The following is a 23,810-nucleotide window of genomic DNA, read 5'->3' as shown; positions in this document are numbered from 1 at the left end:
ACTCACTTTAGAACCTTCTGCAGCCCCTGATTGTTCTAGCCTCGTCACCGCAGTCAGCAGGAAGACAGCACATCGGGACTAGGGTTTAAAGAAACTTAAGGAACCAAAGGGGTTTTGGGTTGGACTTCCAGGGAACTAAGGAGAAAAAAAGTAAAATGAGGACAGGAATGCTATTTAAAAGAAAACAGAAGCAAAGGTGCCTTTGCCAGGAGTACTGGACAAACAGGGATGGGCTGAAGGGGGGTTCTCTCTGTAGAGCGTCACTTGGGGTGCCATGAGCTGTCGGGGTTCAGGAGCCAGCGGGAGGAAGGGCTCTGTCCTCCCAGCCCTCCACGACAAAAGCAAAGCTTCTGAGCCAGAAACGGGCAACAGCAAGACATTTGCTGAGATGAGCTGATGGCAGGAGGGCGTGGAAACAGGAAGTTGCCTGCGGGTCTGTGTGGCTGCTTCTGTCGGGCTAGAATAGCCTGGGTTCCATCCCTCCTCCCAGCTATAACACCCTTGTTCATTGGGCCTCGTTACCTGTCACCTCCCTCCCACGTGTCCCCTAAGGTCCCCAAAGTGGGCTGCCTGGCCCTCCCAGTGCTCCCTCAGCTTGCTGTATGTATTCTTTGTACCCCAGCTAGGCTGTGCCCTCGAGATCTGGTACCACCTCAGGAACAAAGGACGTGCTGTGACTCTGATAATGAATGAACGATGGGGCTTGTGAGGACCCAGCACCCTTCCTCAGGATGTCAATGAGCCAGACAGAGGCTCCTGGGTCTGACTGTGAGGGGGCTGCAGGATCAATGCTGAGCCCTCCATGGTTGCTCAAGGCCGTGCTGGACACTGACAACTCAAGCCCCAGCGACTGGCCCGGACTGGGGGGACTCTAGGTCAGCCCAAGGCTCCCTGATGCCAGAAGCTGAGCTGCAGAACTTCATCCCCTCATCACCTTGGCTCACCCCATCCCTGGTGGCCACAGTTTCAGCTGGCCCCACACTGCTTACGGCAGCACGTTCTGGGGCCTAATTCATGGGGCCCAGGGATACTTTCCCAGAGACATTCAGGATGTTCCCATACCTGTGGAATCTCTGTAGAGTGGGCCAGGAGTACCTTGGTCACACCCTCAGCATACCTTTAGTGCCTCAGTTTACCCATATGTCAAACTGGGGCTGCATCCGCCCCTTCTTACGTCTCAGAGATTCAGGAAACATTATTATCAAAGGACTGGCTACTCTCTGGAGGAAAAGGACTCTATTTTCATGATTTTGTTCTCTAGCTCCCCACCCCACCCCCCAACCCGGAACTTTCTGGAATGTGTTCCACAGGCCAAACTAGAGAGGGAAGCCCAGGGTCTGGTGGGTGTCGGCCAGTGAATGGTCTCAGGCCTGGGAACATTCAAACACAGAGGACAGTGTTGTCTAAGCACTTTCAGCTCAAAGGGATGCACGTTCAAAGCTGCTAGTATTGAGGTGGGGTCCTTGGGCCAGACAGCCCAGGAATGTCCGGCCCCGGCCCTGGGTGGCGGTGTGTGGGGGGAGGGTGTGCTGCTGGAGGAAGCGACCCTTCAGAAATGAGGGGAGGCCTGTAGAAACGGCCTCCAGATGTGGGCCGCCCTGGGCACCAAGCCCAGCTGCTCGAGCTGCAGCCGAGTGGGCCTGTAGGCGTTGAGGTTGCTGTAGGGAGCCAGCGTGCTGTCGTGGGGCCTCAGGCAGAAGTGGGTCTGTGGGCTCGGGGCCCCCCAGGGGCCGTGGTGGGGCTGAGGCCTGGGGGGCGGAGGTGGGTTTGGAGCCAGGGGACTGCCTGGCCCCGACGACGCCGACAGAGTCCGGTTCTGGGGGTTGCTGCCCGTCGAGGGGCTGCTGAAGGGGTTGGAGGATGTGTGGTCGCTGGCGGAGCAGCTACTGCCACTGAGGCGGCCGGGCGGGGGGCTGTGGCCGGCTCTGGGCTGGAGGGGGGCCGCCAGCCTGGGAGACTTTGGGCCCATCACAGGCTTAGAGGAGGCGTAGAGGTGGCGGAACTCCTCGTCAAACAGCTCCACCGCCGGGCCCGTGAACTTGGAGAGGATGTTCCGGTGGACGTGGCCGCAGAGCCAGGTGAAGCTGCAGGGGAAGAGGAGCGTGAGGGGTGGGAATGGGGAGGTGGGCTGACCGCAGGGCTCTGGGAAGGACCCCATTTCATCCTGGCAGCACCCGTGCAGGGTGCCCGTGGGAGCCCCCTCACTGATGGCAAGACCGAAGCTCAGAAACCAGCAAACGTTTGCAGGTGAACGGTAAAGACACCAGGTTGAATCCCGGTGCTCAGATGCTGGCCATCCCTGTGGAAGCACAAAAGGGCTGACAGCTGAGTCTCAGTGTCCCCAGCTCTGTGCTGATGAGTCGGTCCCCTAGCTGCTGAGGCCACTTGTGAAATGTGGGAACGCCTGCCTCTTCTGAACGAATAGGCGTCTGGGGAAGGCACCGCAAGAAAGCGGCCGCTCCTTAGAAGGCAGGGGCTGTGTTCTCTTGAAAGCCTTAAGGGTGTGGGCCCAGCTCAAGCACCTGGACCCGAAGGGGTGGGAGGGGAGGGAGGATCACATGCTGTTCAGGAGGTGGGAGGTGGAAGGGAGAACACAAGGCGGGCCCACAAGAACCAGAATGACACAACTTGAGCACACTTTGCCCGGACCCCCAGGAAGGACACCCTCCAGCAGGGACCGTGGCCCTCCCTCTGTGTACTGGTCTTAAATGAAAATAAAATTCTGAAGGCATTTATGGATTACTTTTCACGATCCCATGATTGAACCAAATTCCTTTTTATCTCTGATGGAAAAGCCCCCTCATTATCTCTCCCTGCCCCACATCCACACCCCCTTCTGTGCCTGGTGACAGCACAGAAGACGCACCAAAAGGGTCAGGTTAGAGATTTCTGGGTCCCTAATAATGGGAACCCAGGTGTGGAGAGCAAAGGTGGCAGGATGGTCACAGGGAGACATGGTCGCTGGGGGGGGGGGGGGGGGGGAACAGGAGTGACCCCTACCAGTGGTCTCAGCCACCCCCCCCACCAGCCTAGCCCAGCCTGCAGAGTCCCTTCCCGGTGAGGCAGGGCAGGGCCCAAACGGGCTGCAGCAATCCTGGGAAGAACAAGGAGGCTTTGTTTAAACCCCGCCTCCCACCCGGGAGGAGCCTCCCACACACCCCAGAGAGGTGAGCAGCTGATGCTGGGCTAGGGCCAGCCAGGTGACAGGGAAGGCGGCAAATATGGGGACAGGGGACCCTTGGCTATGCTAAGAAATCAATCGCCCTATGTAGTTTGAAATCAGACTAGATTAGGCCAAGCTGCTGCATGCTTTACGCAACAAAACACGTGCAAAGGTGCCTTAGCAACTCTTCGGACCCCCACGGCCCCTGCACCCCACACTCAGGTCCCTTGTGGGTCGCTGTAGCCCCTGCGTGCCTGCGCACTGTGCTGGGGTCCCCCTCCCGCACACCCCACATGGCCATTCGTCCTGTGCTCTAGTTTTTACTTTTTCTATCACCACCCATGGTAAGACATACACTTCATTTCTATTGCTTTTTGGCACTTTGTACATGGAAATGACTTTCACAATCTTTGGCTCAAGAGCAACTCTCATGACTGGTCTATTCTTGGCCCATTTTAACTTATGTAGCTATTTACTTGGTTATTTTAAATAATGTAATAAGCACCAGTGAACCCACCACCTAAAATAAAAAGCTAGCATCTTGACGACAACCAGCATCTAATCATAAGGGTCCCTCCCAGCAACCCATTTTCCAGGGCCCCCCAAAAGAAGGAATCATTACCCTGAATCCTGTGGCATAGCTCCTATACTTTCCTTTCTCTATTACAAAAAACAAAAAAAGTTTTATGTGTTCTGGAAAGAAAATATCTTAGTTGTTTTTAAAGTATATGTAATATTTGGGGATTTTTTTCACTTAATATTATATTGCTAAGATTTAGCCATGTTATCTGTTTCAGTACTCCATTCATTTTTGATTGCTGTCTAATATTCCACTAGTGGCTAGATGATGGTTTATTTCTCCATTCTCCCATTGACAGGCATTTGGATTGCTTCTGCTATATTTCTGTTGTGACAAGTGCTCTAATGAACATTCTTACATATGTCTTTTACTGTACCATGGACTCATTCTCTTGGAAATACACCTAGGAGTGGAATTGCTGGATTATAAACCAGGTGAATAGTCAGCTTTAGGAGAAAACTCCTAACTCTGTTGAAAGTCACTGTATAGATTTACAGTCCCATCAGCAATGTAGAAAAAATCCTGTACATCCAGCATTTGGTATTGTCGGTCTTATCTTTTTTGCTTGTTGAAAAGGAATAAAATGGCAACTCATTCTAGCCTTGATTTGCACTTTCCTGGTCACTGATGATGCGGAACACCTCATCATGTTTTCACACATGTTTGCTCCTGGCCGAAACACCCGCTCATGCCTCGTGCCCACTTTTCCTTGCCCTGCTTTGCTCTTGTGATTCCTAGGAGTTCTTTGTGGTTCTCGACACAAATCTTCTCAGGGCATCATGAAAACTTGCTCTCACTTGGTAATCTGACTTTTCACTTTCCTCCAGATATCTTTCAATGAACCAAAGTTCTTGATTGTAATATAGTCCGATTTAGCAATCTTTTATAGGCAAGGCTCTTTTGTGTTCTGCTTAACACAAAAGAGGGGTGTCTGTGTTAAAATACTTAATCTTTGGGGGCACCTGGGTGGCTCAGTTGGGTAAGCGTCTGACTTCGGCTCAGGTCATAATCTCGCAGTTCGTGGGTATGAGCCCTGCATTGGGCTCTGTGCTGACAGCTCAGAGCCTGGAGCCTGCTTCAGATTCTGTGTCTCCCTCTCTCTATCCCTCCCCCGCTTGTGCTTTGTCTCTCTCTCTCTCTCTCTCTCTCTCTCTCAAAAATGGATAAACAGTAAAAAAAAAAAAAATTTAATAAAATTTAAAAAAAAGACACGTAATCCTTATCCTAAGGTCTAAATGATATTCATGTATTCTTTTCTACTAAGAGTTTTAAAGTTTGTTTTTGACATTTAAGGCCTTTTAATCTATTGGAGGGTGATTTTTTTTTTTTTTTGTATATGTGTTTTGTATATATATTTTCTGTATGGAGATTTTTTTTCCTTTCCCCATGCCCTGACATGCCCCATCATGTGCAGGTCTCTCTCTGGGCTTTCTGCTTTGTTCCACTTGTCAGTCTGCTCCTCCAGAGTCACATTGTCTTCATCACTCAGGCTCCATGACAAGTCTTGATCTCTGGCAGGGCAAGTCCTCCCTGCCTGTTCTTCAGACTTATCTCAGCTAATCTTGGAGAAATACATTTTACGTCATGACCTACTCACACATACAAACACATACATGCCCCTGCAACAGTTTCCAGAACATCCCTTACCTTGGTCTGCTCTCATTATGTTTATTCTATCCTATTTCACTATTAAAAAAAAATTCCAGGCATCCTCCACTAAATTGACTTCCTATCCTGCTAATGGATTGATGATGCACACAGTTTGAAGAACTTTGTTCCTCTAGCTACACTGGATGACCAGAACCTAATGTGGACATTCATTCATTCATTCGTTCAACAGATATTTATGGTCATATATGAAACTCAGGCACCTGATTAACTGTACTTCATGCCAGGAATGCAATTGAGAAGAAAACAGACCCAATCCAGGTTCTGACATCATGTTTCCATCTTGGCTAAACAAGTCCACAGAGAAGCTCTCTAGGGGATGATCTGGAAGCTATAAGATAAGGAATTAGCAGGATAAAGACAGCAGGAATGACCTCTCCAGCAGAGTAAATAATCAGCAAGTGCAAAGGCCCTGAGGTGTGAAAGAGCATGAAAGACCTGGAGGAAAACAGTGTGGCCACAGCACAGTGGAGGGGAAGGAAAATCCTGCTGAGACAGAGGCCATGGTAAGAATGAATTTTTTTTTTTTTTTTTTTTTCATTTCTAGGAGCAGTGACAAGTCTGGAAGGATTTTCAGGATGCAAGTGATTTGATCTGGTTTGAATTTAAAAATCTTTCTGTTCCTGGTGGAGAAAGCCCAGAGGTGGAAGGGCAGCTCAGGGCAGGAATGGAATCAGGGCCAGTTAGGTTCTCATGCTGTGCCCACCAAGGCCCCACCCCTGGACCTGCCATTAGGAAGTGGGAGCTTCCTCCTGGTTGACCCCCCGAGCACCTTCTTAGCTCATGCTGATCTTACAGCACATATCACACTGCTCTACAGCCATTTATCCATATTTTTTGATGACAGAGAAGAGCTCTGTGTCCCCAGACCTGGCACAGTGCCTGTGCTGGGGTAAGACTTTCTACAAGAGCTTGACTGTTGAAATACATACAAGCCCCCCAACCTCACCCCCACCCCTCGGCTGAAGATGCGGACAGAGCTCTTCGGTTTGAACTGGGTGCAACCAGGGCCAAAATATCTGAAGTCCAGGGATAGCTGGATTGAAAGAATGAAATAGAGACTGCTTTAACTGTGTTTTAACTGGAGACAACTCTGAGAGTCCCAAGGAAAAGGATTTTCGGAAAGCCTGGCAAACAGGTCCCCCTTGGGAGCTGAGTGCAAAACAAGTTATAGTTGCCGCCCTGCACTCTCTCTAGATTCTTCAGTTCTCAGGAACGGCCTTGCATGTCTTCAAGCCCACTGCCACCCTCCTCCTGACACCTCCCGTATCCAGAGGACAAGCCCAGTAGCAGCGAGGACAAGCTCTCTCTAGGAGAGCCAGAGATCCTAGCCAAGGAAACTGGTGACCCTGGGCCAATCACCCACCCTCTCTGTGCCTCAGCTCCCCCATCTGTCAACTGGAGGAATAATGCCTCCTCCAAAGGCTTGTCCATCCTTACGAAATGTCTGACCACACCTGGCCAAGGGTCTGGCACAAAGCTCAACAAGGTTGGCTCTGCTTCCTTCTGCCCCTACCAAGGGCAAGGGCCACCCCTGCGTGCTGAGCCCTGTAAGAGCAACTACAAAGGAAAACAGGCTTAACTCTCCCTATTTAGAATAAGAGGAGAGACTCTTCCTCCTCTTCCTTTTCTCTTCCAGAATTTCTTTCTCTGTCCCTGAAGTCAGCAGAAGAATCGAATGAAGAGGCCTTTTGCTACATTTCCCCAGTAACCACCTGGAGCTTATACCCTTCTGTTCTACCACAATTTCCACGACTTTCCGGGACTTTCTACTCTTCATCAAAGCTCATATAAAAAATGCTCAGGCTCAACCATGTCTTAGGATCATTTCTTTATGGAGGCTACATATGCCACATAAAACTTATAAACAATCCATATGCTTTTCTCTTATTACCTTATCTTGTTTAATTTACAGGCCCCAGGCAAAAAAACCTAGAAGGGTGTTAGGAAAAAGAAGTTTTTCCTCCCCATATAGTGGGTATGGGTTTTTTCTGGAGGTGATAACAATATTTTGGAACTAGACAATGGTAATGGTTGCACACACCGTGAATGTACTAAATGCCACTGAATTACACATTTAAAGTGGCTAATTTTATGTTATGTGAATTTCCCTGAAAAAAAAAAAAAAAAAAAAAGGAGGGAGGGAGAGAGAGAGAGAAAAAACTCCTCAGCTATGGTGGGCCCCTGCTTCCAGGCTTGGCTCCTTGGGTCTGGGGCAGCTGCCCAGATAGAGATCTGACCCTTCCCATCCAGGTGGCAAAACAGGTCTAGCGGCAGCTTGGTCAAGGTCGGAGGCCAAGGTCAGAAGCCTCAAGTCCTGATGTGGGGTGTGAGGCCAAACTGGGTCCCAGCCAGAGCTTTATGCCTTGATGGACAAAAGCTGCGAAGCTGGTTTTGGCCACTTGGGAAGGGTAGCTCAGCCCCACCTCAGCCTCTTAGGGAACAACCAAGTGCTGGATGCAGGGCCCAAGGATCAGAAGCAGGTGGCCTTCCTTTTGCACAACGCCGCGGAGAGAAGCTGTGGATAGAAATGCCCTTGGGGCTCAGTGACCCCCGGACGCTGGAGGTGGTCCCTGAGGACTGCCTCTCGTCAGAGCCCTTCCCGGTATAGAAGCCATGAAACAACCACGTCCCCCTGCAGACGGACCACACTGCATTCAGCTCCGGTGCTGCAAGGCTGAGGAAAACAAGACCCAGAAAAGGTGGAGAGAGAGAGAGGCCCAGAGGAGAGCAAAGGGGAACCTCAGCCCACCCCAGCCACCTCTTCCCAGGCTCCCATCACTCTCTATGTGCTGCTTTTTTTTTTTTTTTTAAGTAATTTCTATGCCTAACATGGGTCTTGAACTTACAACCCCAAGATCAAGAGGCACATGCTCTACTGACTGAGCCAGTCAGGTGCCTCTGATCTGGCTGTTGTTTATCTCTTTGGTGTTAATGGGAGCTCCAGAAGGGTACCCCAGCCCGGAGCATGCCTGGTATGTACCCAGGAGGGCTTTACGTAGCTGTCCAATGAATGAAGGAACAGAGCAGTGTGGTGCCTTGCCCAAGGTCACACAGCCAGGAAGCTACAAAGCTGGGAATTGAACCTCTGTCATCTGACTTCCAGTCTGGGCTGCTGCCACTTCCTGTCCCTAGCACCAGCCTTAGGTCCCATGGAATTTGGACACACTTCTGAAAATAAACTAGGACACACACACATACACACAGCTCAAAGCAAATTGCATAGTTTTACAATCGTGCCTGAGAGAGCTGAGGAGGGAAAAAGAAAATTCTATGTCCTATGGCAATCCGAAGGGAAATTGGAAGTGCCTCTGGAGCCTGAAGCTCCACCAGGAAGGGTCCAGATTTCCCTCTTCTGTCCAGACTGGTACTGCTTCCCGCCTCATGTATGTGATAAAGTCCCAGCCCTGCCGGGCACAGGACTGGTAGGGGTGTGTGGGCCCGAGTGGCAGGGGCTGCCTTGTACCATGCTCAGCCTGGGCCTCCTCCAGGCCTTCGATAGGTGAAACCCGGCACGCACCTGTACGATCCAGACAGCACGTATCTCCAGTCCGAGATGATAAACTTCTCCTGGATTTGGCCGGCGAACTTCCGGCCTGATTTGGCACAGTATACCTCTCCTTCCACGCTCCGGATGGAAATGTTCTGTTACAAGGAGAATCAAGCTGTCACTCACTATGTATACATACATGTTTCTCTAGGAAAACATCTGGAAGGATGCTCACTAAGACATCAACAGGAGGGGTTATCTTTAATTGGTAGGATCATAGGTCATTTTTATTTTTCCCTTGGCTGAATTTTCTAAATTCTTTTCATTGTCCTGATATTATGTGAGTAATTGGAAAGACAAAAAAAAAAAAAAAAAAAAGGAAAGGGGAGATGGTAGAATTTAAACAAAGCAGAAAATAGAAGAAAGATGAGGGCCTAATGCCCATACAGCCCTTAGTCTAGGCTCCCATGGACTCCAGAGGCCTGGCAAGCCCAGCCTTGCCTTGTAAATGACATGAGTCCCCGACCCCAAGCTAGTCAGAGGGAAGTGCAGCCAGAAGGGGTGGCTCTGTTTGTCCCTTTCTCCCCCAGGAACACCTGCTCCCCTGGCCATCAGCCAGAACCCTTGGGAGGCTGGAGTAATGAAAAGACAGGCAAATCACAGGGGTCTCCAAGAAAGGTGGGATAATGGTGGGGTCCCATGAATGTCTCTAGTGGCTGTGCGGGCTCTGGGAAGGGGATGCCTAATGCCTCCAACAGTGAGTCCCAGCCTCTCCGTAAGCTCTATGACATGTTGACGGGAGGACCACATCCCACTATCCCTTGGTGGTCAGAGGACTGTTACGTGTAGCTGATGTGGGCCATGGAGGCAAGGCCTGTGCTGACTCTCTAGGCCCGTTTTGATGACCTCATGTCGAGGAGGTGTGATCCAGGTAACGTCAAGCAGACGCAGTAATCAGAGGACCCTGAGGCCTGCTGGTCCAGGAGGTGCCTGAACTCAGCAGCATCCCAGGTAGTGAGGAGGGGAAGTGAGGGGAGCAGGGTCTCCCGGAGGCTGACCTTGCCTGAGCTAGAGGAGAGTCGCCAAAGGAACTACCCATATGCTGTTCAGCTGGGTCTGCTTATAAAAACTGGGTGGTTTTACATTTGACCTTGAATTTACATTTGGCCTTAATATGGGCCGCAATGTCCTTCTCTGTTTTTTGGGATTTTTCCACTTCTCCAACAGATTTATTTTTGAAAGGAATGGATTTTGAGGAGGAAAAACATGGGGTAGAGATATGGAATAGAAAATAAATACAAATGTAAGCTGTTTTGCTAACAAATTCGTACAGAGAATGCCCTGTACAGAACAACACCATGAAGGTTCAAAGGTCGAGGTGTTCCCCTAGGCAAGGCTGAAGATTTCAGTCTCTGGTATTTGGAATTTGGGCTGCAGTCCTTGTTTTTGGATGGGTCACTGGGTGTGTGACACAGTCCATGCGATTAACCCGATTTGAACAGAAGAATGGCCACTTGGCCCAGGTAGAAGTAGATGAAGCCCTAAATGTGACGCGACTAAATGAACGCTCATCTCTGGGTTTCTCTCCTGATTGCCAGAAGAAGGAAGTGGGCAGTTGGGTTCAGTCCAAGAGGATCAGCTTTCTGGTGGGGCTGGGGAGTCCTAGACATGCACCAAGCAGGCCTGGATGTTGTCGCCCTGGCCTATGACGTGTGGCCACTGGCTCTCAGCCAAGGGGAGAAAAAGCATCTGCAGAGATTGCTGCCCACGGGATATCCCTAGGCTCCTTGCAGTTCCCAGCCCCCGTGTGTCTGTGTGAGGCCAAAGGGCTATATGTGGGAGCGATGGAGTCCGTTCGCGGTCAAGTGCTGCCGGGTCCTCCTGTTCTCTCTCTCCCCGTCACTGCCATCTTGGAGGCCATGTATTCCTTCTGGCGTAGCTACAAGATGGGGAGGGCGGTCTGTCCTACACTGGACTTTGAGCAAGAAATAAACCTTTAGCACGTTAAGCCATTGAGATGGGGGATCTGTTAGCGTGGCATAAGCTATACTATCCTTTTTTTAAAAAAAAATTTAATGTTTATTTATATTTGAGGTGGGGGAGGGGCAGAGAGAGAGCCGGAGGCAGAATCTGAAGCCGATTCCAGGCTCTGAGCTGTCAGCACAGAGCCCCTTGCGGTGGTCGAACTCACCAGCTGTGAGGTCATGACCTGAGCCAAAGTCAGACACTTAGCCGACCAAGCCACCCAGGCACCCCCAGCTGTACTACCCCAATACAAAATACCTTTTGGATTCTCATTGGGAGCCCCTACCTTGAGGTGGCTGTCAGAGATCTGGACTTTGTCACACATCTCTTGGAAGAGCTTTACACCTCCCTGGTCCAGCAGCACACAGACAAACACCCCGCGCTTGTTTGCAGCCTCTAGAATGTCACAGAAGATCTCCACATCCGTGAACACATCCATCAGGATGGCCAAGACCTGGGCCAGGGCGGAAAGGTGGAAACAAAGAGTCAGGGGCCCGGTGCTAAATGGTTGCAGCCAAACTTCCTAAATCCCAGTGGGGCTCAGAGAGCCCTTCTCACTTCTGTGGGGCTGCAGGAAAAAGAAACGGGGATGGGGGGGGGGGGTGCTCTGCCAGGGCAGCATTCAAGGGAAAGAGCCGTTGCGGAGGCCTCTGTGCTAATTCCATCTCTCCAGTCCAACCACACACCCTGCGGCCACTTGGTCCACTGTTGGTGCAGTAGGCACAGGAGGAAGGAGAAAGGTAGAGACCGACCGCAAGGAGGGGACGAGAAGAATAAGAGGAGGTGGCCAGGCATGTTTTGGGCGGAGAGATAGATTTAACGACATAGTTGCTCAGTCATGTGGAGCGCCTTCGAAGGCGCTCCAAGGCCACTGGCCTTCAAATGGCGGTAAGCCACACAATCCTCGCCTCAAACAAAATCCCCGTGGAGACCCTATTATAGACTAGACTAGGCTGAGCTGCCCCAGTGGGATGGAGAAGGGAGTCCTGCTCAGCCAGCAGTTTACTGCCTCCCCTATCATAACGGAATCCTGGGGAGGAGGGAGCTCGAGACATCCAGCAAAGCGGGGGCCACGAGTGTGTGCCTGCCGGGCCAAGCAACCATTCCTCCTCCAGCCAGCAGGACCGAACCTTCGCTTTAAGGAATCCCCTCTGCTCCACAAGCAAGGTGGTTTGGGTGGGGCCATTGCCTTGCGCTGGATTGGACACAGGGAGGGCACATCACCAAGGCCAGACCAGTGAGAGCACTGCATCCCCTGCTGGCCACAGTGATTGGCCCGGGGCCACTCACATGATCTAAGTTATTCTAAGAAGAGCTGGTTCAGGACTTCAGGACTTCTGGGTGAAAGGAGGCGTTCTTGCTACCGGGGTGGCTCAGCTAACCGATTCAGAGCTAGATTCTGAGCTACCGCGGCTAGCGGCCAGCTCGCCATCACGTGGGGACAGTCTGCCCGAAAATGAAGCCAGTCCTACCCTTCACTTTCCCACCGTAGATGTCAGTACATGTTCCTCTTCTTAAACTTGCTTGGGGTTGTTTTACACAGTAATGTGATTTATAAAAAGAAATGTATGGTCTCTGACCCTGTTTCTGGCACCAGGCTCTAAAACACTTGGAATTTCCTAAGTGGTGAGAGCTGAAGGAGAGAGACATCCTTTGTTATGTTAATGAGGTGGCTTTTGGATGGGAACTGGTTGCCAGGGGAACCAACTCAGTGATTAGAGGGTTGGAATTTTCTGTCCCTCCCACCACCCTCCCCCCAGGGAAAGAGAGAGGGGCTGGAGGTTGAATCAACCCCCAATGCCGATGATGCAATCAATTATGCCTGTGTAATGAAGCCCACTAAACACCCCAAAAGGACGGGTTTAGAGAGCTTCTGGGTTGGTGATTTGGGCAGAGCAGAGTGCTCAGAGAAGGGATGGAAGTTCTGTGCCCTTCCCCATACCTTGCCTGTATCTTCCATCTGACTGTACCTGAGTTCTATCCATTATAATAAACTGGTAGTCTAGAAAGTGAAAAGTTTCTTTGTTTTGAGCCACTCTAGCCTGCTGATCAAGTCCAAGGAGGGGGCTGTTGGAGTGTCCAGTCTGAGCTGATTGGTCAGAATGGTCAGAAGCACAGATGACAATCTTGGCTCGGGACTGGTGTGTGTTGGGTTGACACCCAGCTGGTGTCAGAGAATTGCTGAATGATGGGAGAGTCCCCCACAGTGGGACTGGAGCAGAATCAGATGTCTGTCACCCTATCAAAAGTCTGTCCCAATACCCAAATCATGGCATATTGACAAGTGGGTCATTAGGCAGCCATTAAAAATGATAATTATAATGGTTACATGAAAACTGTAAGACAGGGTGAAATGCGGAGGTAAAACTTGCTGTGTCATCCATGCTCAACACGTGTATTGGCAAATAATGAATTCAGTTAAAAAAGGAAAACAGAGAACAAAATGATAGTATGTCCAGTAGGATTGCCAGTGAGGGACAGTAGTACGTACACACATCAACCAGCACAAAGCCAAAACTAGCAGTCGACTTTGGACTGGGCACTAGGGCAGTTTTCAGCATTCCCTGTAATAACGTTCCACCATTTTTCTAATTATATAGTATATTATTATATATTAATGTATAATAATATGCTATATATAGTATATATGCTATATATAGTGTATATATAGTATACTCTAGATATATAGAGAGTATACTCTGTGTCTCTCTATAGTATATATAGAGATTTGTTGGCCATCAACATCTGGGAAGTAGCAAGGACAAGAAGAAGGTCACTGAAACAGGTGAAGGAGATGTCTGGTACCCACTTGGAGCTGACCTCCTGCTCAGATGATGTGGGTCTCTGGACAGGGGAAGGAACTGCCTAGGTTAGAAATCAGAAAAGATGCTCTAATAGGGAGGCCACACTCCTTTAGAGCCAGGGATGGCCCCGTTATCATAGGATTGTCTGTACATATTTAAACTTATGGTACCAAGGACAACTGAGACCCTCTCTGCCAAAAGATAAATGCCTCCTCCTTGAGGGACATATTGACAAAAGGGACAGTTCTCTCTCCCCAGGAGATCAGTAAATCCTCCCATTGTGTTCCAGTGAGTCCTTGTTTCCCAGAGATGGGGTTGGTGACAGATTGAAGAGAGAAGGGAGCAGCTTTGCAAATAACCCCACGTAGTGATTTAAGGGATGCTTGGAAATACAGGCTCACAACATCTAGGTTTATCCTGTTTGCCTCCTGTTGGGATTGTTTCCCAGCTGGATTGATTCAAGGCCAATACCCTCTTCAGTCCCCTGCGTGGATGTGCTACCTTACATGGCATAGCAGGATGAATGAAGACCTCCAGAAAGATATGTCCACATCCTAAACACCAGAACCTATGGACGTGACCTCACTTGGAAGAAGTCTTCGCAGGTGCAATTAAGACTCTCAAGATTAGATCATCCAGGATATCTGGTAGGCCCTAAATCCAATGGCACATGTCCTTATAAAAGACACTCAGGAGAGAGACAGGGAGAAGAGGAGGAGTCCAAGTGAAAATGGAGGCGGACGCGGGAGTGAAGTGGCCACAAGCTGAGGAATGCCTGAAGCCACCAGAAGCTGGGAGAGGAAGGCAGGACCCTCCCTTAGAGACTTCAGAGGAAGTAGGACCCAAGTGACAGCTTTGTTTATGTATGTATGTATGTATGTATGTATGTATGTTTATTTTGAGAGAGAGAGAGAGTGGGGAGAGGGGCAGAGAGAGAAGAGAGAGAATCCGAAGCAGGCTCTGTGCTGCCCTACCTCATGACCTTGAGATCATAACCTGAGCCAAAATCGAAGAGTCAGATGCTTAACGGACTGAACCAGCCAGACGCCCCTGACAGCTCCCGTCCTACTGGAGATGAGGTGACTGCTTTGGACAAGCCACATACCCTCTCTGGGCCTCAGTTTCTTTACTGATAAAACACTGCTCAAAAATAGAGCATCAGCTATCATTCAAGGTGCATCCAACCCTAAGCCCAGATAATAGAAATGAAACCATGTGCAAAAAGCATAGGTTTTTATTCTAGTTTATAGTTTAAATATGACTATGATTTTTATATGCATTCTGGGCAAGTATGAATACTGTTAGAATAACATGCAAAAACATTTTAGTCCAGATTATGGGAGAGGATTAAAATTAGTGCCTACACCTCTACGGACATAAAAAAGAAATAAAGTAGGCCAATCAGCTGGACCAGCACGTCGGGGTGTGGTTGGCTGAGAAGAAGGAAGCACTTTGATGACATCTTGTAAGGGAGGAAGTGCCGTGTGGCAGGCCAGCTCTGGGTATCTGAGCCGCAGTGAGACCGAGGAACCCCACCAGGGGGCTGCTGGGCTGCTGGGGCAATACCCATACGCAAGGGTCATGCTGCGGGGACCTCAAATCCTGGTTGAGAATCTCTCACAACCTGCCAGACAGATGTGAGCTCCTCCTGGGCTGAAAATCCTGATGCTTCGGGAAGGGCAGGGTGTAGACCGGGAAATGGGATTTGGGTCCTGGCGGGGCCCAGGCATGTTGGGGACAGTTGTTGGGAACACTTACCACCCCACCCCCCACTCAATGCTTCTGTTTCTATTCTTTCCTCTTTCTCTTCTATCTGCTGATGCTCCTTTGTTTTCCAAAAACAACAACAGCCACACGCAGTGAGCGGAGTGGCATTCCTCTACAGTTTTGCAAGTCTCTGTGGTATCTGACTTAATGGAAGACAGCTGGCTTCTCGTATCTGCTTCTACAGCAATCTGTTGTGCTGTGTTGTGTGGGTGGAAGCATATGAAGATAATCTGGCCTCACACAGATAAGTGATTAGAGAGGGCATGGCCTCCCAGGCCCACTGACAGGATCTTGGAACCCTCAGGGATCCTGACCACACTTGGAGGATGTATGATTAATCACGGTTTTTCCAGGGCGCCTGGGTGGCTCAGTTGGTTAAGTGTCCGACCTTGGCTTAGGTCATGATCTCAAGGGTGGCTCAGTCTGTTAAGTGTCTGACTTCAGCTCTTGTGATCTCATGGGTGGCTCAGCCGGTTAACTGTCCGACTTTGGCTAAGGTCTTGATGTCAGGGTTCATGAGTTCAAGCCCCACATAGGGCTCTCTGCTGTCAGCCCAGAGCTTGCATCAGATCCTCTGTCCTCCTCTCTCTCTGCCCTTTCCCTGTTCGTGTTCTCTCTCTCTCTCAAAAATAAATAAGCATTTTTTTTTAAATCATGCTTTTTCCATATTTTATGATGCTTTGCCATCCAGGGTTAATTGATTCCTGAAGACTAGCAAAAACACCTTGCCTAGGAGCCTTTGAAACCCACACCAAGCAACCCCAACCCCCTCCTTTAACACACACCAAGCCAACAGTCCCCCTGCCTTACGTGACCCCAGGGCTGGGTCCTGGACAGCGAGGGACCACCTGCAGCCCAGAGCCCACTGAGATGGCCCCAGCTACACTGCCTGCCCGCCCTTTCCTGCAGAAGCACAGTAAGGGCCTGTGCCCATGCATTCCCCTGGCTCTGTCTGCCTCCCGACGGACCCGGGTGCTTCCTGTGTGGTCCTGCGTGGCGTCCTGCTCCTAGGGAACTGTGAGTAAAACCTTCTCGATTCGTGCCGGTCATTTCTGTGCCTGCGTGTCTTCCCACCCCTGGGACACCCAACCTGTCCCCCCTCCCGACCTTTGCCCGGAATCCTTTCCCCTTCCCTCTCTGCCTGACGACTCCTTACTCAGCCTCTGAGACTCAACTCAGAGGCCACCTCTTCCGTGAAGCTTGCCTTAGTCACCCTCCCGGCCCCTCCCGGGCACAGAGGGCTGCTCACACCAATGTCTTCTCCTCTAGCGGGCAGGCAGAGGCAGGAAGGCCTTTTGTTCTGCTCTGCCATCTGGTTGCAGGGCCTGGCCGTGTATTAGGCTTCATGGGATAAAGGAGTGTGAGCCTGGAGGGAAAGAGGGATGGTTCCCGCTAGTTGGTGCAAACTGGTCTGGAAAACACCGAGCGGGCTCTGTCTGTTCTTTCAGAAGGCTGAAACCACAGGAGGAGAATGCAAACCCGACCACCTCCAGTTCTGAGCGGCGAGGCAGGGGGCATAGCCTGTGACTGGGTTCCAGGCCCCCTGGGCTCTCTGTGGGCCCAGGACAGCCCCAAGCCTGTGTGTGTGTGTGTGTGTGTGTGTGTGTGTGTGTGTGTGCGTGTGTGCGTGTGTGTGTTGATGGGCAACAAAATGGGTGAAGCTCATGAAGGCCATGAGCGTGGCCTGGGACAAGAGGGTGTGGTGGGGACTGTGGCAAAGGGAACTCACCCAAAGAGGTGGCTGCCACTTAACACCACAGAGCCAGCCCTTCCCACGAGCTAAGTGGAGCTGGAAAGTCTTACTTTCAGGTGACATCTTCAGATTGTTAAGTGTTGTCTTAAATGCATAACATGCTGTATTGGTGAAACAAAGGACATCAGGAGCCTCAGGGCCACAGGGGAGGGAAGCCTTGCTGGGTGGGGAGGAGGGGGAAGAAGAGGGACTCAGCCAGGGGATTGCTTCACAAGCCCTAACCTGGCTTCTTTCCAGGAAGCCTCACTCCCTGGAGCTGTGGTTGACAATCTCCCTAATACCACTGGTCCCCACGCATCAGGAGGGCACTGAACTTCACACGCAGAGAGATCAGAGCTAGCACACTTAGGAACAGGCCCTGGGAGCTGGAAGAGACCTTAGTCCAGCCTGGAATCTGAAGCCTGGGGAGGTCAAGGGACCTGCCCTAGGTCACACAGCCAGCCCCAGGCCGTGCCAGACCTCCTGGCTGCCTGCCTGGGCCCATCTGTCAATTTCTAATGCTGACATGTCACTGAAACATGAAATACTGCTCTGAAGCAGCATTGCGACTTGAAAAGCCGATGCTCCACCCACTGTAACCTTACTTAACTTTTCAGAACTCCACTCCCTCCCTCCCCCATCCACCCACAGCCTCTCCACCTTATGCGGGCTTTTTCCCATTCCCCACCCCCCCCCCCCCCCCCCCCCCCGCCCCGAGCCTTCAGATCTCACACAGTACTGAACTTCAGAGGGGATTCAGTCATGAGACTGGGGAATCCTAGCAGAAAATGAGCTTAAACACCAGCTTGTTCTTTTTTGAGCCTATTCTTGCCCCTCTGCAGCTTCAGGAGGGAGGAGTGGGCATCTGAAGCTCTATTCGGAATAGTTATTTTACACACCGTAGAATGAGTTACCGTCCATTCCCCAGCGGCAGCAGGTAGCCAGTGTGGCCTGTGATTCTGGGGCATAGGGAGAACTGACCAAATGCCAGTCACCGTGCCTGAAATTCTATCAGCCAACCTCTGGTCTTGAAATATTCTTTCTTCTTCTAAAGTCACGTATTAAAATGTAAATACTCTGGGGAGAGAGAAGCCTTCTCTCTGCCTATTCTGTCCCCTACCTAACCACCAGCTGGATTCAGGTGCTGCACAGTCCTTTGTGGGCAGGCAGGTCTAAGCAGAGTCTTAGGGGACAGGGGACACGTGTATGCTGCAGTGGACGGGCCCCTTCATTCGGAAGCACAGAGGGGAGGCACCTGGCCCAGCCGGGGGAGTTCAGGAGAGCCTTCCTGAGAAGAGGACTTGGGTGCTGAGTCCTGAGGAAGGAGTAGGCATCAGCTGGGTGAAGAGCAGGGAAGGTGAGAGGGTCCCAGGCAGAGGGAACAGCACATGCAACGGCCTGGAGACAGAGCACCTTGTGCTGGAGAATCTGCGTGTCCCTCAATTTGAGTGGCAAGAGCTGGGAGAGGAGCTGGAGAGGGTTGTTAGCTATAAGGAGTTTGCTCTTCTCACTCTGGGCACTTGGGAGCCACGGAGGGCTCTAAGCAGGGAAGGGACCAAGTTAGATTTGAAGTATAGAAAAAGTGCTCTACTGCCACACGGCGACTGGGTGGGTGGTTGGGGGGAGTCAAGATGGAAGAGGAGGGGCAGGCGGGAATCTATCACAGGAGTTCCAGTGATAGGTGGTGGTGGCCTGGACCCAGACTGTGACAGGTGGGATCAGAAAGTCACTGATCCAGGGTGAGACAGAGAACAACATCCCTGACTCCATCCTAAACCCCAGTCTTCTGAACTCCATCCCTTAAAGCAGGAGGCACCCCTCTTCTCTTCTACCGGAACCCACCCCATGGCCACGGAGACGCAGGCCCCACCACCGATACCTGGCTGGTCCGGGTGATGCAGCGGCGAATGAGGTCTCGGATGTTGTTGTGCTTGTCCGTCTGGAAATACACGGTGGCGCTGGACTTTTCCTTCAGGTAGGGCTTCTGGGCTGAGGTCCAGCTGTGCAACAGGGTCGGCTCGCTGCCCTCGGAGGCCACGGGGAAGTAGGTACCGGACTGCAGGGAGCAGGAGTCGAGTCCCTTGGGACCCGCCTCTGCCCCTCCTGGGGGCTCCGGGGCACAAGGAGGCTGCTTGGCCTGGGCCTGGATGTACTGGGCCTCCACCGAGGACAAGAAGTCTACCTCACCTTCCTGGCCAAGTGCCTGCCAGTAGGCCTCGGGACCCCCATCCAGGAGGGCGTCTGTGGCCAGCCGGGCACTCTCATTGTCGCTGAAGTCAGCCCTGGCCGGCCGGACCCACTGGCTCTTGACATCTTCCAGGCGTTTCCGGATCTTGCCCACATGCCTTGACCGGCTCATGCTGCCCTGTCCCTGGGCCGTGGTGGGGAGGCCGGCGCCTGAGCTCCTCCTGATGGCAGGGCACGTGAGCCACGGAGCAGGGATGGGGAGCCCTCAGCACTCCTGGGAAGCACCCAGCATCCACCTGCCACCCCTCACACCCGCTCTGAGGAAGTGATTTAACGTTGTCCTGAGTAACACTTCACAGCCAGGCCTTGGCTTATCTCTGGGCGACACCGCCCTGCCCGCGGGCTGCAGGGCCGGCTCAGTCACGCCCTGGCACACTCAGCCCTGGGAGCTGGCCTCTCCTCCCAGCAGCCTGCCTCTGCTCATTGCACAACGCTCCAGATCCCCTGGCCGGCCGCTGGTGCAGAGAGGGGAGGCTCTCCCTGCACCCCTGGGCCTCGGCTCCTCCCGTGCTCTCGGTTCAAATACCATTGGTTCAAGACGAGAACTCCCCTGTGCGGCAAGATGCTGCCCCTGAGATTGCGCCAGCATGGGGAGGGAGGCTGGATGCGGGCCACCAGAACTGTCCCCCAGGCACTTCTCTCTCCCAGTGACACCCGAGTCCCCAGCCTCCGGTCCTCTGAAAAAGCTTTTCTCTGCTCCCTCCCTCCCCTATTGTCTGTCAAAGTCATGTTTGAACAGATCGCCCAGAGAAGCTCCAGTCTGGGGGCCAGCACTGACCCGCTGCAGGACCTGCTTGGAGTACCGCCTGGAGAGGAGTCTGCGGCTGACTCTGGGCCGATGGGACTGGCCGTCTGTGAGCTGGGGCGGCAGGTGCAGCAGGTGTGTTTGAAGTGTAGGAACAGCTAAGGGAGAAGCCACATTTTCTTTCCAGGTCAGGTCACGGTCAAGTCCATGTCGATGGAATGCAACGTACGTCTTTGGGTTCTGCCAGAAACAGACTGAGACAGGATTGGAGTACAAGTACGAGGGAGCCGCCGCGGGGCACGTTAACGAGGGACATCTGGGGTCAGTCCTGCCGGGCCCCCTGGGAGATGGTATCCAATACATCCTGGAGTTTTCCTACGCAAAGGGTGAGAATTATCTACCAACCTCCATTTGTCACTGGCGGAGGGCTGCTCCTGGGCCCACATTAAGCCCCCTGTGGCCGGCCTGCCCTGTGTGCTCACCAGGCACAGCCCTGAAGTCAGAGGAGGCACGTGGTCAGACTCTCAGGTGCACGGTCAGAGATTCACGGGAGTGGTGAGTGCTGACGGTCAGGAGTAGGACCCTGACAATGTCTGCTCAGGGAACTAAAAAACTGGGACTGTGTGGTCCTCACAGCTGGCAGATAGGGAGAGCCAGAAGCCTGTGGCATATCTATTCTTTGGAGGAGAATTGCTGTTACATCTGTAACCCACCAAAGCTGTGGCCCAAGTGGCTCAGTCCAGTAGGAGAATAGTATACTTTTTTAATGTTTATTTATTTTTGAGAGAGACAGAGACAGAGCATGAGTGAGGGAGGGGCAGAGAGAGAGAGAGAGAGATGGAGGGAAACACAGAATCTGAAGCTCCAGGCTCCAGCTGTCAGCACAGAGCCTGATGTGGGGCTTGAACCCACAACCTGAGAGATCATGACCTGAGCCGAAGTCGGACACTTAACCAACTGAGCCACCCAGGTGCCCCAGGAGAATAGTATTTTTGAAAGCACAGTCCAGGGGGACCTGGGTGGCTCAGTCGGTTAAGTGTCCGACTTTGGCTCAGGTCATGATCTCGCGGTTTGTGAGTTTGAACCCCACATCAGGCTTGCTGCTGTCAGCACAGAGCCCGCTTCGGATCCTCTGCCCCTTCTCTTTCTGCCCCTCCCCCACTTGCACTCTCTCAAAAATAAAACATTTACAAAATAATAATAAAAGTACAGTCCAAAGAGGACAAAAAGAAATTTCCTCTCTACTTTTGAAGGTTGTTGAAGAAAATCCAATTCATGCCCTCAGGCAGCCCTCCCTTTATTAGACTTTATCTCTCCCCCCTCAATCCCTGGAATGTTGAGGACAACAAACCCAACAAACTCTCCCCCTATTGCCCTTGTGGCTCCGTGCCTTTCTTCTTCTCTGTTTGGCCAACTCTTGCTTGTGCAAATTGACTTAACCTCTTTCCCACATTCTCCTCTGAGCTTGTCTCCTCTCTGGCCCTCCTCAGTCCCTTCTCTCGTTGCCTCAGCCCAGTGCCCAGTCTGGTTAGACCAACCTGGGGAGGGAAGTACTAATCCCTGGGATTTGTTCTGGTTCACGCCAGTGCTCAACAGTTGTCTGCAACTCTCCATTGCCCGCCATGTTAAGTACCCATTCCTGAGTCTCGAGTTTGAAGTCCTGCATGTTTGGGACCTGTGTGAACATTCCATTCCTCTCCTATACTTGGCCATAATTGAGTGCTCACTGCATGCTGGCCATCTGTGCTGAGGGAGACACAGATTAGTGGACTCCATTACACAGATGAGGAAACTAAGGCTCAGAGAGGTTGAGTGACTTGTCCAAGATCACACAGCGAGTGAGTGGCATAGCCTGGGCACTGTTGCCCTAAAGCCCATGTGTTTTCTACTCTGCCAAGCGTCACCCTTTCCCTTCCCCTCCCCTTTCCCCTCTATCCTCAGAACAATCCCCATCATCTTATGAGTTCCAGAATGTATACAGGAGAGAATGGAAGAAGTGGGTGGACATGATGGGGTTCTCTTCTCACCCAGGCCCAATTCTCTTTGTTAGATTAGTCAACGACTGAGGGACGCCTGAAGCAGTGGTAGGTCTCCAGGGCCGGGAAGGACTATTTTTTTTCTTAATTTTTTTTTTTTTTTTTTTTTTGGCCAGGTGGGCGGGGGGGGGGGGGGATGGCATAGAGAGAGAGAGGGAATCCAAAGCCCAATGTGGGGCTCGAACTCATGAACCATGAGATCATGACCTGAGCTAAAATGGGATGCCTAACTGACAGCTTGGAGCCTGGAGCCTGCCTCGGATTCTGTGTCTCCCTCTCTCTTTGCCCCTTCCTCTCTCTCTCTCTCTCTCTCTCTCTCTCTCAAAAATAAATAAATGTTAAAAAAAAAATGAAAGAATAACACAGACATGTCAAAAATATGAAGAAACCAGCTTGGAGTTCCCACTGGCTAAACTTGGCACAATTTGAGTATCAAAATAATGGTGAAAAAGGATTGTCATACATGAAATAAAGTAGAAAACCATAAGTCCATACGAACAAAATATAGATACTGAAGTTTGAGGAAGAACAAATGTTTTTTTTTTTTTTTTTCTTAAGATTTTATTTTTCTAAAGGAATCTCTACACTCAACGGGCGGCTCAAACTCACAACCCTGAGATCAAGAGTCACATGCTCCACCAACGAAGTCAGCCAGGTGCCCCAAAACAGGTATTTAAACAGTTTCAAATAAATTCTCCATGAAATACTTAGTGAGTACAAAGAGGGAATAAGAAACTTTGTGGCAACAGACCCCATCAGCCACACCCTAACCACGTGATCAAAGTGACCCTCATCAATAATGGGACAAATCAGAACCTGGAGCCAGTTGATAGGATGCAGTGAGAAAAACCCAGCATCGCTCTCATGATATTCTTGCCAAAAATACATCACCTGAATTTTGACTGGGTTTTTAAAAATGTGTCTATGTGAGGGGCACCTGGGTGGCTCAGTCCGTTAACCTTCCGACTCAATGTCGGCTCAGGTCATGATCTCACTGTTTATGAGATTGAGCCCTATGTCAGGCTCTGTGTGGAGCCTGCTTGGGATTCTCTCTTTCTCTCTCTCTCTCTCTCTCTCTCTCTCTCTCTGCCCCTCCCCTGCTTGTGCTCAATCTCTCAAAATAAATAAACATTAAAAAAATGTGTTTAGGTGATCCCGCAAGGAGGAAACAATCAGATAAATCCAGACTATGAAGATTCTAGGAGACCAGCAGGTGGGAGAATGGGGGAGAGGACTGGGACCTGGGGAAGGGGGTGTGGAGAGTCCCGTCACATACATAGTAAATTGCCCAATGGCCCAACAGCAGAGCTTCCAAAGCCCTTGCTCCAATCTGCAGCCAGATTCTGTAATTACTGGTTTAGGTGAGGCTCTCCTCCTTTAGGCTGTGAGCAGTTGTGGGTGGGGGATGGGGGTCTAGCAAGGCCTGACGTGCCTATGCCCCTTGGGGGCTGGCACGTAGTAGGCATTTAATAAATGCCTATTAGGCAAATGAGTGGCTAAGTGCTCCTGGGACAGAGGCCGGTCACTCAGGATGTCACAAAGAGGATTCCAGA

At 51.3% G+C, this 23,810-nt stretch overlaps 2 protein-coding genes across 3 annotated transcripts in view; one reads left to right on the top strand and one right to left on the bottom strand.

Moving 5' to 3' along the window:
* C14H8orf76 (chromosome 14 C8orf76 homolog) overlaps window positions 1-7,286 on the top strand; it is a 37,388-nt gene extending 30,102 nt beyond the window's left edge. Inside the window, exons 6-7 of one of the 2 annotated variants that reach the window (XR_009253457.1) lie at window positions 5,584-5,917; window positions 7,051-7,286. Coding sequence is in view for 1 of the 2 variants with exons in the window: in XM_058698989.1 (XP_058554972.1) it covers window positions 5,959-5,967 (9 nt within the window). In the remaining variant the exon portion in view is untranslated. Of the gene's footprint in view, window positions 1-5,583; window positions 5,918-5,958 lie in introns of both variants that reach the window. The other variant, XM_058698989.1, reaches the window with a different exon arrangement.
* FAM83A (family with sequence similarity 83 member A) lies at window positions 1,093-19,991 on the bottom strand. The gene is made up of 4 exons (XM_058698985.1): window positions 19,109-19,991; window positions 11,213-11,380; window positions 8,932-9,056; window positions 1,093-2,084 (listed from the first exon to the last, which is right to left on the bottom strand). The coding sequence occupies exons 1-4, from the start codon at window positions 19,586-19,588 to the stop codon at window positions 1,550-1,552; spliced, it is 1,308 nt and encodes a 435-aa protein (XP_058554968.1). The 5' UTR covers window positions 19,589-19,991; the 3' UTR covers window positions 1,093-1,549.
* Between the last annotated feature and the right edge of the window lie 3,819 nt (window positions 19,992-23,810).

The sequence above is a fragment of the Neofelis nebulosa genome, chromosome 14 (assembly GCF_028018385.1).
Source record: "Neofelis nebulosa isolate mNeoNeb1 chromosome 14, mNeoNeb1.pri, whole genome shotgun sequence".
Taxonomy (NCBI): domain Eukaryota; kingdom Metazoa; phylum Chordata; class Mammalia; order Carnivora; family Felidae; genus Neofelis; species Neofelis nebulosa.
Note: the sequence above shows the minus strand (reverse complement) of the source record. Positions and strands in the feature narration are given on the sequence as shown.

Bases quoted from the DNA above. Each gene is read 5' to 3' on its own strand.
- FAM83A (XM_058698985.1), bottom strand. From the start codon at position 19,588: ATGAGCCGGTCAAGGCATGTGGGCAAGATCCGGAAACGCCTGGAAGAT. The intron at 9,057-11,212 runs GTAGGGGCTCCC...TCCTTGTAACAG, and splicing joins TCTCTGACAGCCACCTCAAG to AACATTTCCATCCGGAGCGT. The intron at 2,085-8,931 runs GTGCGTGCCGGG...CTTCCCCTGCAG, and splicing joins GTGCTGTCTGGATCGTACAG to CTTCACCTGGCTCTGCGGCC.